The 11,616-nt window shown below is 44.5% G+C and overlaps 1 protein-coding gene across 1 annotated transcript in view; it reads left to right on the top strand.

The window, feature by feature from the left end:
• The first annotated feature begins 228 nt into the window (after positions 1-228).
• Positions 229-11,616, top strand: part of IQCA1 (IQ motif containing with AAA domain 1) — a 112,678-nt gene continuing 101,290 nt past the window's right edge. Inside the window, exons 1-2 of the mRNA XM_049800273.1 lie at positions 229-326; positions 11,068-11,392. Coding sequence (XP_049656230.1) covers positions 316-326; positions 11,068-11,392 — 336 coding nt within the window. The 5' untranslated portion in view covers positions 229-315. The remainder of the gene's footprint in view (positions 327-11,067; positions 11,393-11,616) is intronic.

Below are 11,616 nucleotides of genomic sequence, written 5' to 3'. Positions count from 1 at the left end.
AGGGGCGGAAATAAAGAGGGGAAAATAAACGGGGGGAAATAAAGGGGAAAATAACTCACTTTCTTCCCAGGACGGGTCCTGAAGCAGCACCGGGGAGGGGATCCCCACACACACACCCGCCCCGTCTCCGCGGTAACGGCGAGGCCCGCGCAGGCCGCCCGGTTGCCGGGGCCGCGGACCAGCCGCCGCCAGCCGCGGCAGAGCAGAGCAGGGCCGGGCCGGGGCGGCTCGGCGGGCGGCCTGGGGCTCGGTGCCGGGGCGCCGTGGCCGGCGGGCCGACCCCGCGGCGGAGGAGCGGCCCCGCGGCACCTCGGCATGTCTCAAGCGTGAGTAGCGCGGGGCGCGGGGGCCAGCCGGGGCGAGGGGCCGCAGGTGCCCGGGCGAAAACCCCGTTCAAGGGGTTTTTAAAAAAAAAAAAAAAAAAAAAAAAAAAGACCACCCCCCTCCAGGTACCTCCAGAGGAAAACACCTGCCGGCACGATGGGCGGTACAACCGGTTCCGCCGGGCCTTGTTCGCTGGTGCGAGGCCCCGGCGCCCTTTCCCGCCGGGCCAGGCCGCGGCGCCGGCCCCGGGTCTCCCCTGAGGCGGTGGCGGGGGTCAGCTGGCCCAAGGGGTGCTTTGAAAAGGGCGGGATTCGGCCCCGCAAAGGCATCGGATCACCTCGGCAATGCTTAGGCCAATATTAATATTATTCCTACTCAGACACAAGGCCCTTTCCCACTCGCAAAAAATACTTTTTCCTCTCTTACAGACCAAAAATTTGCACATACTGGGTTGGTGGGTTTGGTTGGGTTTTTTTCTAATGAACTCCTCATGCTTTCAGCACAACATAAAGCTTTAAAAGTTTATTTGCAATAACCAGACACTGATGATGGCATTGGATCAAAGTGCCTGCAAGGAGCCATGCTAATTTCTCCAGAAATATTAGTAAGATACCAAGCTCCCATGTGAAGAAAGCGTTATTATTGCCGCACTGCAAAGCTGGGAACCTAACTGTGAGCGTCTTTCATGACATTATCCCTCGGTATTTTGTTGTTTGCTGCCTCTGGGTCCAGGAGTACTGGGCATAGCCAACCCAGTTTGGGGCAGCTCTTGGTCCCAGTTCTGAGCTGGATGTGGCTTGCTCAAGTTCAACAAATAATAGTACGTTGAGGAGAAAAAAAAGGGCGGGGCAGGAACCCAACCTTGGGCAGTATTTGTTACCTGCTGCTCCTCTCCTGCATGTCCAAGGCCTGACCTGGTCAAACCTGACCATATCTAGCAGGTTGTGAGCACAGCCTCTGCTGGCTTCTTATCCATGGCCTTCTCCTCCTCTGGCATCACACACAGGTACCAGCCTTAAAGCTTCCTGTTCTTTTTGCTCAGTATTGTCTTTCCAAACTCCAGCTCTTTGCCAGGTAAAACCCTCTCAGGCTCTAAAACATCCTTCCAGCCTCAGAACTAGAGCAGCTCTCCTTGTCACCTCCACGTTGGGTTTCCCCTAGCCCAGCCTCAACACATTTTCAGCCCCAGCCAGATACCACCGCCAACTCCACTGCATTCCAGCCAGGCAGCTTCCTTTTCCTTGGCTCAGAAGAGAAGGGTGACCTGAGAGAAATAAAGAAAAACATCACCAAGGGCACAGCAGAGACTGTCTGGGGGCTCTGTCCAAGGACTCGGAGCCAGCACAGCCTCCAGCAGCTGTAAGTTTGAGGAAGGCTTGGTTAGGTCCATGGCTAATCTGGTGCAGGACTTGGCTTGTAGTAGCACTAATTGTGCCTCACGCTGGGCACGGTCGCTCAGTTAAGGGAAGTTCACAAAGTAATGGATAGTAATCTAAATTGCATTGTTTAAAAGAAAACGAACAAACAAACAAAACCAACCAAAAAAAAAGCCACAAAAGTAGTTTGACCTCTTCCCGAGAGAGTTATCTTAGGATCTGTCATTCCTACTGAGTGTCTGAATCACGGCTGGTCTTACTTAAGCTATATTAATGCAAAAAGAATTGAGCATAGTTGGAAAATACTTGTGCTTCAACTGTTTGGCCTAACTCTGTTTAATTTTAATAGAGGCAGGGCTCTTTAGCATTTCCTATAGCATTGCAAACATTGAACAGCAAGTCCATGTAAACATGATACACATCTCTCCACACCACGTGACAAAAATATATATGGTTCTGTTTCCAAACAAGGTAGTGATGCTGGTAAGGGGCTCCAATCTGACATTGATGCTACTTGGCTCACTTAACTATAATGACTCTATTAGCTGTGCACAGCATGGCATTTATAGCTAGGGTAATCCGGTCCTTCGTAAACAGAAGTCTGAATATACACCAGTTCATCAACCACTGCATCTGTAGAGCTTGAGTTAAGCAATGCGCTGGATAGTTTTGTTTACTGTATTCTACACCTCAGTCAGTGTACCAAGTTTTCTGGACAGTTTGTGCTTTTCTTTGTTCCCCCAGCAACAGGATTCTGGTTATCACCTGAGAATCTCAGCATTCCTTTAAAACAAACACAACAAAAAAAAAAAGTGAATCAAAAATGCTCCTAAACCATCAGGAAAATAAAAAGTATTAAATTCTTACCTAAGTATAGATGGCCTTAAAGGTTTGATTTCATGATTTTTAAATGGTTGGGGCTGACAGTGCTGGTAAAGCTATAAAAAAAAGTTATTTTAATGTTTACTGTTCACAGCCTTGTGCATTCCTCCCCAGCACAAAGCTGAGTTGTCATCAATGCCAGTAGTTACGAAATAGGAGGATGCTTTCCTTTTGTCCTAGGCTATCTTGTTTTGGAAGGTACAGCTGAGTTGGTTCTCAGGTAAGTTACCGAGGCTACTGTTACATGATTGTATGATGTTATCCTGGCTGGGTACCCTAAATCATGCTAAATTAGAAGTATTTTAAAAGCCATGTGACAAAAAATGTCTTATAACAGACTGCCTTACTTGAAGGCAGTGAAGCAAAGAGCTAATAATGCATGGGGTTTAGGAGAAAGAACTTCGGTACTTTGGGCAAAAATATTTTAGGGGACACCACCTTATTTAGCTAGGAATAGAGATGGCTGCCTATCTTGCCATGTCACATGGAAGACAGACTCCATCCTACAAAGAAGTAGGCACATCAGTAGGCATAGTCAAGTTTATAGTACTGATTTTTCACTACTGTACAGTCACATCCTGTGTACTGTATAGAAATGCTACACAACACATAGCTTTTTTTGAGCTTGAGGTAAACAGCTGCTTTTTAGACATCTGGAAGAACAGCTGCTACACAGAGAGAGAAATTGCATGCATCTTGTGCAGCCAATTGGACATGCTAGACGTAGTAAGCATGTGTGCAGGGCAGTTGTCTCGCATGCACCACAAGTCAGAGCAGTCAGACTAGCAACTTCTGCGGTACAGAGTCACACTGCACACAATTTACGTGGCTTGGATTTCAAGTATTTCCAATCAGTTTATGGGGCATGCTCACCATCCTCAAGGCCCTGCGATTTTAACAGAGGCACAGTCTAAAGCTCACAGAAGCATGTTATTCCACTGCTTTAGTAAGCTTTGTATCAGGATAGAGAGAGTACACTCAGAAAGCACTCAGCTATATTTTTTTAGGGCCAGTAAGCTCCACCAACCAGCCAAAAGAAAAGCCAGCATGTCCAGATGTGCTTGAGATTTTCTAAGGACAGTTGTAGTGCTCACAAGAAAGCATACCCATTACATTTGCTGTAGGGTTGATTAAGAAGCGCTGCATGTATGGCACTTCCTAAAGTACTCAAACCCCAGCATTTACATACAGATGTACATTCTGTTCTAGACATCGAACAGGAAATTTACATAGATGGTTTTGTATTTATGTTTTCCTGCTGCATTTCCTCCTCATTTATGAATTTGTTTACCATTTATTTGATCTGTAAGATCTTGACCAGTAATTTCTTAACTTGCCCTAACATTCCTAGTCCAGATACATTCAAAGCTGAGTCTTGGCACTGCTACCATTTTTACCAGGTTTTAATCAGCTACAAGACATTTGCCACTGCCACCAAGGAGCTTTAAACAATCGAAAAGCTTTAAAATTTAATCTCGTGTCACAAATAGAACTTAGATTAATTCAGTGGTTAAATATTGATCTAAGACAAGTTCTTTAGCATTTCCCCTTCTGCTTCTGACAGAAACAACCAAGAGAGCTATGTATTTTTATATTACATCCCCAAAGCTCAGTTAAAGAAAATTAAGGTTGCGAAACCAAAATGTAAGAAAATTTCAGTGCAACTTTTAATCCCCTCTTCTCTCTCCTACTTACCATGGCTGTACTATGATGCAGTTTCTTATGTTGTGATCATATCCTATTTTCTTCCCACGGGGCCCCAGCCTCATTCAGCGATTGGACTGTTGTTGAATATTTCTTTTTATCCCCTCATTCAGCATGTGGCCCCAGGCCATATTCTTCAAATTCCATCCAAACACCATAATTATTAGCTTCCTCCTGGGCATTCCTAGCATGTTCTCTTTCATGCATCTCCCAAGCATTCACAGATTCATCTTTGCCCCTCTTTCCAACCCTGGTGAGCGTTAGCATGTCATCCTGCTTATGGTAAACCAGGAAAACAGAGACAGAATCAAAATGATGACAACTAAGATCAAAGCTGCAACTCCCTCCCTCCCTTCATCCTTAATGAGCAGGTAGGGAAAGATCTTGTGCATTACTTATACATTGTTGCCTTTGGGAAAAAGCATTGTCAGTGAAAATGTCCCAGCAGCACTTGTGCTAGAAAACAGTGAAAGAAGAGGCTACAGTTTTCAAGAAACTGAGTGGACCATGTTAACTTTGAGCTTAAAGCTTCCTGATGCTAGCAGAGGTAGGGCAGCACCCAGAGACAGCATTTGCCCTTTATGCATGCAACTGTAGGCAGCTGGACAGGTGATTGCTCTTTCCTTTTCAAAGGAAGAGGGAAAACAAATTATGCACATAGGATGGTTAATGCTGAAATAAACCTCATTACTACACCCACTAAAGCATGGTATAGACAAATGCTGCTTGGAGCTTGAGTAGGTAGGGTCTTCGCAGCTCTGGCCTATTTCTAGCTATCCATCTCTCAACGAAGAGCTCACTGCAGTATCTGCTGCAGCAGTGCTACACAGTAATTGGATGTAAGTTACCAGAGCTGTCCCTCCCCATCCTTTCATGTTTCCCTGGCCAGGAGAAATACTGCTTGCAACGGAAAGGAGGCTGCTGTTCTCTTCCTTACCTGAGAGAGGAGGGCAGCCTCCAGCCCAGGCAGGAGCTGCAGCCTGATGGACAGAAGGATGGCCCCTGGAGCTGGCTACAGCAAAGTTCAGCCTAGAATAATGTCTCCCCCACCTTAATCGCTTCACAATGTCCTCCTGTTAGAAAACAGCCATTTTTCCAATCAGCCTTGTGAGTTTAGCATGAGACATGCTGACGTCTGGTGTGTTGCCCCCACTGCTTAGTGAAGCAGGCTTCCTCACCTTCCTTCCAGTTTCGCATTACATTTATGACACAAAAACCTTTTATCCCCTGTTCACTTTCTGTCATAAGTGCCAAAGACTGAAATTGGAGATGACAGAAGCATAGAGCTGTTCATGTTAACAATGGCAGCAGGCTGTATGTTTTCTTCTTCCCCTGTCACAACCAAAGCCTATTGAGATTTATCCTTTATTTTCCACAAATGCTTCAAACTGTAGAATATCATGGCTAGAGCAAGCATGCTTAAAAGAAGTCATCTGGCAGTGTTATATTCACCACCAGCTAAGAAGTTTGGCATAATTGTAAGCCAGATCTTATTTTAGAAGCAAGGCGGGTCTGAACAGGCTCAGAATCGTGAGCCTGCGCAGCTCCAGACTGCAAGCTAAAGGATTTTAAAACAGGAATTGATTCAGACAACCTTTCAGTCAATTCAGTTGTGTCATAAGGCCACACTGATCTCTGCTTCTGTCTGTACCTCTCCCCCCCAAAAAAAGTTTTGTCTATAATAAGATAAAAGAAAAAAAAAGAAGAAAAAAAAAAAGAGGGCTACTCCTATAATATATTTAGCCCAGCAATCACCATGCAATACCTGAGCAGGTTGTAGTGGGAGAACAGGTAACTGTTGACCTGGGTAAGCCAGCAGTCATTTTAAGTCTGGTAATTTTTAGAAAGAGAGAAGAAAAAAGAAAAGCAGCAACAGCATTTGTGCAAGCCCCTTTTCCTCTCGAGGCCTCACTTTCCCCTCCCAACCTTTGTCTCTTGTTTCTTTATTTTACAGAGGCTGCAGGGCAGGGTTTCCCTCCCCCATGTTTGCCCAGGGCTTAGCACAATGGCTGACCTGTCGAGCCCCAAGTATCTAGAGGAGACCCTGAGGACTGGCCCCTGCACACACTTCCTTGTCGCTAAACCCATGTTTTGGTCTCCTCTCATCTGCTCCGTGACTGTTGGCTTGATTTGTGCGGTGGTGAATATGTGCTGGGCTCCTTGTGCCTGCAGGAGCTGGCAGAGCACAGATCCCTGCTACAGCCCCTTGCTGTCACAAGCCCTGCTAATGCTTTCCCCATTCCCTGTTAGATGGCCCAATCTTATCTTCTGAGAAAGAAGAAATGCAGGTAGTTTGCAGTGGCAGCATAGACGCTTCAGAAATGTTTTAAAACACACACAATTTAGCACTCATTTAATCAAATTAGATGAAGAGAGCTGGGCCAAGTCAGAGTCAAATGTTTTCCTTTCCATCTCTTTACATGTGCCCATCCGTCACAAAAAAACAGTAGGGCCCATAGAGCACTACACTCTGCATTTACATGGTTGGCATGTGAAAGTGTGAGATATTTCTGTCCTCAGAGGACAGCCTAGAAAAATCAGGCATCAAAGAAGCCTGGGTTCAGCCCATATACAAATCCAGAGACAGACACAGCTTGGAGTGCAAACTGTGCCATGTCCTGGAATAACAGAAATAGTGTTCCCTTTGGCAGCTAAGTAAAAACACCAAGACAGTTGAGGGGGGCGGGTGGTGAAGAAAAACCACACACACAAAGGTAACCCCACTGATGCCAGATTCCACTACTGGCTCAAGAGTGGTCTGAAGGACAGTTTGCATGCTCAGCACAAATCCTTCCAAGAAGGGCACGCTGAAGTCTCAGAACCAGTTCAACACAAGTAAGCAGGCTAACCTCAGCTGTACTCAAAACCAACACATTTTTTTAAGTGTAAGAAGAGATGGGTCAAGCAAACATGCAGAGTTAAAGGGCCCTGGAATATTAAAATGAGGCAATGCATAATTTGGCAGGATTTTAAACATTTCTTTATAACTTAAGCAGAAAAACATATTTGTAAGCTTCACTCTAAATAAGCAGATCTGGCTTTATTTTGAGCAATAAAAGTGAGATTCAAACTAGTAGTCATGCTATGGCAAAAGAGTCTTCTTAAACCCTTGTTTTAAACTCTGTGGGAGTGAAGAAAAGAGATGTCGGTTAGGAGGTAAAGCCTTGACCTTCCCTCCAAGCTGTAAGCTGCCACAAAGCACTCTGGGGGCTCTGGAGTTAAGTCACCTTATGTGTTTTTTCCTCATCCCATTACAGCATTGCTTATTTTCCCCATAACACTCCTGTTTTGTAGTTGCTATGACAATTTGCAGCTTTACTTATACTGCTATACACATGCAGAGATTAGGAGACAGACTTCTTTCAGGATTTAATAATCTTATGCCTTGAGTAGGAAAATTAGGCTCAGTCCTGCTGGGTACCTGCACTAGTACGCTAGTTAGATGCTCTAATCCAATCTAATTCTGATGCAATATCATCCTCAGGCACAGATACAGCTCACAACCTACCTGTTGCAGAACAAGAAGAAGCCTATGAGATGAACCAGTAACAGTAAATAGAAAGCTAGCACACTCAAGGCTGCGTTGTACTCCCCCTTCAGTGTGTGAAAGCAACTTTGAGGGAGTTTACAACTTAGTGCAAAGGGAGACTGAGCAAATAGGGAAAAATTCAAGTAGAGACTTAGGGGCACATGCTATCTGATTAACAGGCAAGAAGAGTCAGTCCTGTCCTTTGCTTTTAACGTGCAACCTTGAAGACATGCATTACTCCTCCTGACTACCCTTGAACATGTTTGTCTCCAAAGCTGAAGGGCTCCTCTAGATTATAGCAGCTCTGCCAAGTCCCCCAGAAAGGGTTATCAACACCAAGCCATCTGATGCTTCAAACTCATCCAGAAGGGCCCCCGTTTGGACGCTAGTAAAACCTGAAGTAATTATTTTAATCCTGTTTTGGGGAGGGGAAACAAATGGCTGTGCATGTGTACTCTAGTTTTTAATCAGGGTGAACCAAAGAAACACTCAAATCACATTTCTGCTTGCACTGTCCAGTTATCAAGTATCTGCTGTTCCCCATCATGTGTCTAATGAACAGAAGCACTAGGGCCAGGTCCCTGCAAGGGACAGTCACCCTGACCACAACAGGTACACAGGAGCTATCAGCTTAGCACAGCTGAAAATTTAGCAGCTCCACATCAATCTTTTCCTTTAGTACTTCGTTTTTCAGTGGGTCTGCCAATTCTTTTGCCCTCATTTGCACAGAACATCACTGCTGCAAAAGCTACGAACACACCATAATATCCATATTCTTAACATCTGACCCACAGCAACATGCTTGCTATCATCTTAATGCTTATCTGATAAACTAATTCTTTATGGAAGCAATTATGTTCCATCTATATTGTGCTATGTTAACACACTCTGAAGGGCTAGAGCACTCTGTCCCCTCCTCCCTCAAGAAGTCATTCTAAATATAAAAAGAAACTGGATATTAGCTAGCTCAGCAGGAGGAACCACTTGACATTCCTTAGTCAGAGGAGGCAGAAAGGGAGATTATTGTAAATTGAAGTGGACAATTGTGGAGTCGGTTCTTGCTGCGGTACAATCTGTTGTCTCCATGCAATAACCTGCATTCGAAACGCTCTAGCCTGAGGATACCCACTTGTTCATAAATCAGTGGTATGGTTGTGGGGACAGCCTACAGGGCTAGGCTTCCTCAAAGATTTATAACCTCCCCACTATCAAATGGTCTGTGAGTAGGCACAGCTAAGTAAGTACAATACCACGCTGTTTCCTTCTGTGCTGGAAAACCCTGTGAACCTCACGCCAGTATACGTTCTTCGTGTCCTGACTTCAGAGGAAGTGTACAAAACTGCCATTGATCAACCAGCAGAGCTGTTAGGTCAAAGCTAATACTGGTCTTGTTTGTGCCAATCTTCTCCACTCTGTTGGTTTTATTTTGTTTATCTCCTGCACCTGGGTTAATTGCAGCAATTGAGTGATTCGGGTGTTGCAATGGGATGTAAATGAAGTAGGAAAAAAGGAAGGGGAAAGACCTGGGTGGGCTGCAGAGGCATTAGGAAAAGCAAGACCAGATGCATCCTGCAGAAACCCATGTCAGCTGAAAAGTATAATATGCACTTTATAAAGTTAATGGTGTAAATTCAATAGCAGCGTTCAGATTGGTGGTGTTTTTGCTGACTGCTTCAGGGAGTCCCAACAGTACCATCAGAATCCTGGATGTGCAGCACACGCCCCACGCTCGGTCGGGGCACTTGTGGGCTGGGGTTTGTCCTGTCCACCCCACTGGTCTCTCCCACAGCACAAGCCTCAGGTCATTCTGTACTCCAAGATTAGGAATGATAAGATCAGCTGACAGATCTCCAGCTTAGGCATTTATTATCAAGCACAAGCAATGTTAACAGCTGCCCAGCTTTCTTGTCAGAATTAATACACAAGCACTCCCTCAATGCTGCTCAGACCAGCAAAAGGGCTGCTCTGAAAGTTCATCTGATGGAGGCAGGGCCTTTTACTGTCTTCATCCTTCTTTGAGAGGCTCTAGCTGCAGCAAGCAATATCTTGCTTAAGCATGTGGATGGGTCTCTATTGCACTGTTGAAGCCAATGGCCTTTTTTCGTAGATCTAAGAAATAAAAGCCAGATTTCCCTGTTACCTTGACCCATAGTTTTCCCCTCCTCCTGCAAACCTGACAATGTGAATCAACTGTTTTTCTCCCAGCATAATTGAGTCTCAGCACAGTGCAGAAGAAATTTCTTAGCTCTGCTGGTAGAGAAGCATTTTCAAAGATGTAAGATTTTTCTGACACCTGTCAGTCCCAAGAGAGAGTCACCACTTGGCAAAGAGAGGTTACAAAGTAGAACAGGACCTAAAAGGGTCTTTCACTACCACAGATGTTGGCACCTTTCAGTGACAAACCTACCGTTTGAGCTCTTCTCTGAATAAAAGCCTCATTTTGTCCAGAGTCCATTTCCTGTTACTTTAGGATGATTTCTCACAATATTCATCACTGATCTGCTTTTACCATGAAAAGCCACTGACAGCCAGTCCATGCTAACATCAGAGCTCTACCTATTCCTACCGAAACTACCAAGTAAACAGCATTATCACTTCTGGAAATGAAGCTGGGCTTAGGTGACATCTTCCATGTCACATAATCCTCTAGCCACTGGACCAGAGATGTAGCAATTGCTTGGAGTGGAACACTTGCTGCCATAGAAATAAATTACTTTCCTCACTTCACATTCAAAATAGTGCCCAGGCTATGCTCTACCATTAGCACCAATACAGCCTTTATCCTACAATTAGCTCTAAGCAACCACTTCAGAAAGGCAGAAAAGCAACACATGCTTTAGAAACATCAGTTGGTTCCCAGCACAAACATGTAAAGACCTGAAAGAGACCTTTGCCCACCATAAGGGCTTTAAGGGGAAGACACCTTTTCTATTAAATGATCATCTGTGTAACTGAACAAAACTCACGACCTTATCAGGGTTGCAGCTTCAAGCATATGTTTTGGATGAAGTCAAAAAGTTTTTAACTTTTAAGCTCTTGTTAATAAAGCAGCATTTTAAGATTCCTGGTTTTAAAATGAGAAACTTTTGCTAATGTTTTTTAAAATGCACTGTAGTTAAAATCTCTTTATAAATATAATGGCTCACATTTCCAGGCTTGTTTTGAGAAATCCACACACACAGAGCCCTGGAATCCTTGTGTGCTAACTCTTACTTTCATGCCAGGTTAACATAGTCTTCTCTTTTCAATTAGCACTTACAATAAGATGTGGACAGATGCCCAGAAAGACCTCGACATCCAGCTCCAAAGAGAAAGAGAAGAGTTCCTCCAGCCAGAGAAGGACCGCGTGGAAGCGTTCAAGATGTTAGCTGCTTCCTACATCAAATACATGCAAATCTTCCGTAACTTGGAGACGGCCCACGACCAACTCATTCACCGGCAGAAACGGATGGTGATTCGGCAAGTGCTAGATGGTGTGATTGGCCGGATCCTGGAAATAAAAAAAGAGATGGTGGAGCTGGAGAACTCGGAGTTTCATTACATTGATAATATCCTGGAAGATCTAAAACTTCTCCCGGTAGGTCTACCTCTATTATGAGCAAATTCATAGGAACTTTGCCTATCCCGTATTTTAAGGGCAGTCACATTTACTTGCAGTCTGTAAAGTTCTGCCAAGTGATTTAGCTTCTTGCACGGTCACTGGTGTAGTGGATGATCAGTAATTATGGTATTTTTTATTACATATCAGTGTATATTTGATCTATGATGAGCATTATATATTAGAGCAAGATTTTAAAAGCT

Source organism: Accipiter gentilis, chromosome 1, assembly GCF_929443795.1.
Source record: "Accipiter gentilis chromosome 1, bAccGen1.1, whole genome shotgun sequence".
NCBI lineage: Eukaryota > Metazoa > Chordata > Aves > Accipitriformes > Accipitridae > Astur > Astur gentilis.
The sequence above is the reverse complement of the archived record's forward strand: the minus strand, read 5'-3'. Positions and strand labels throughout refer to the sequence as shown.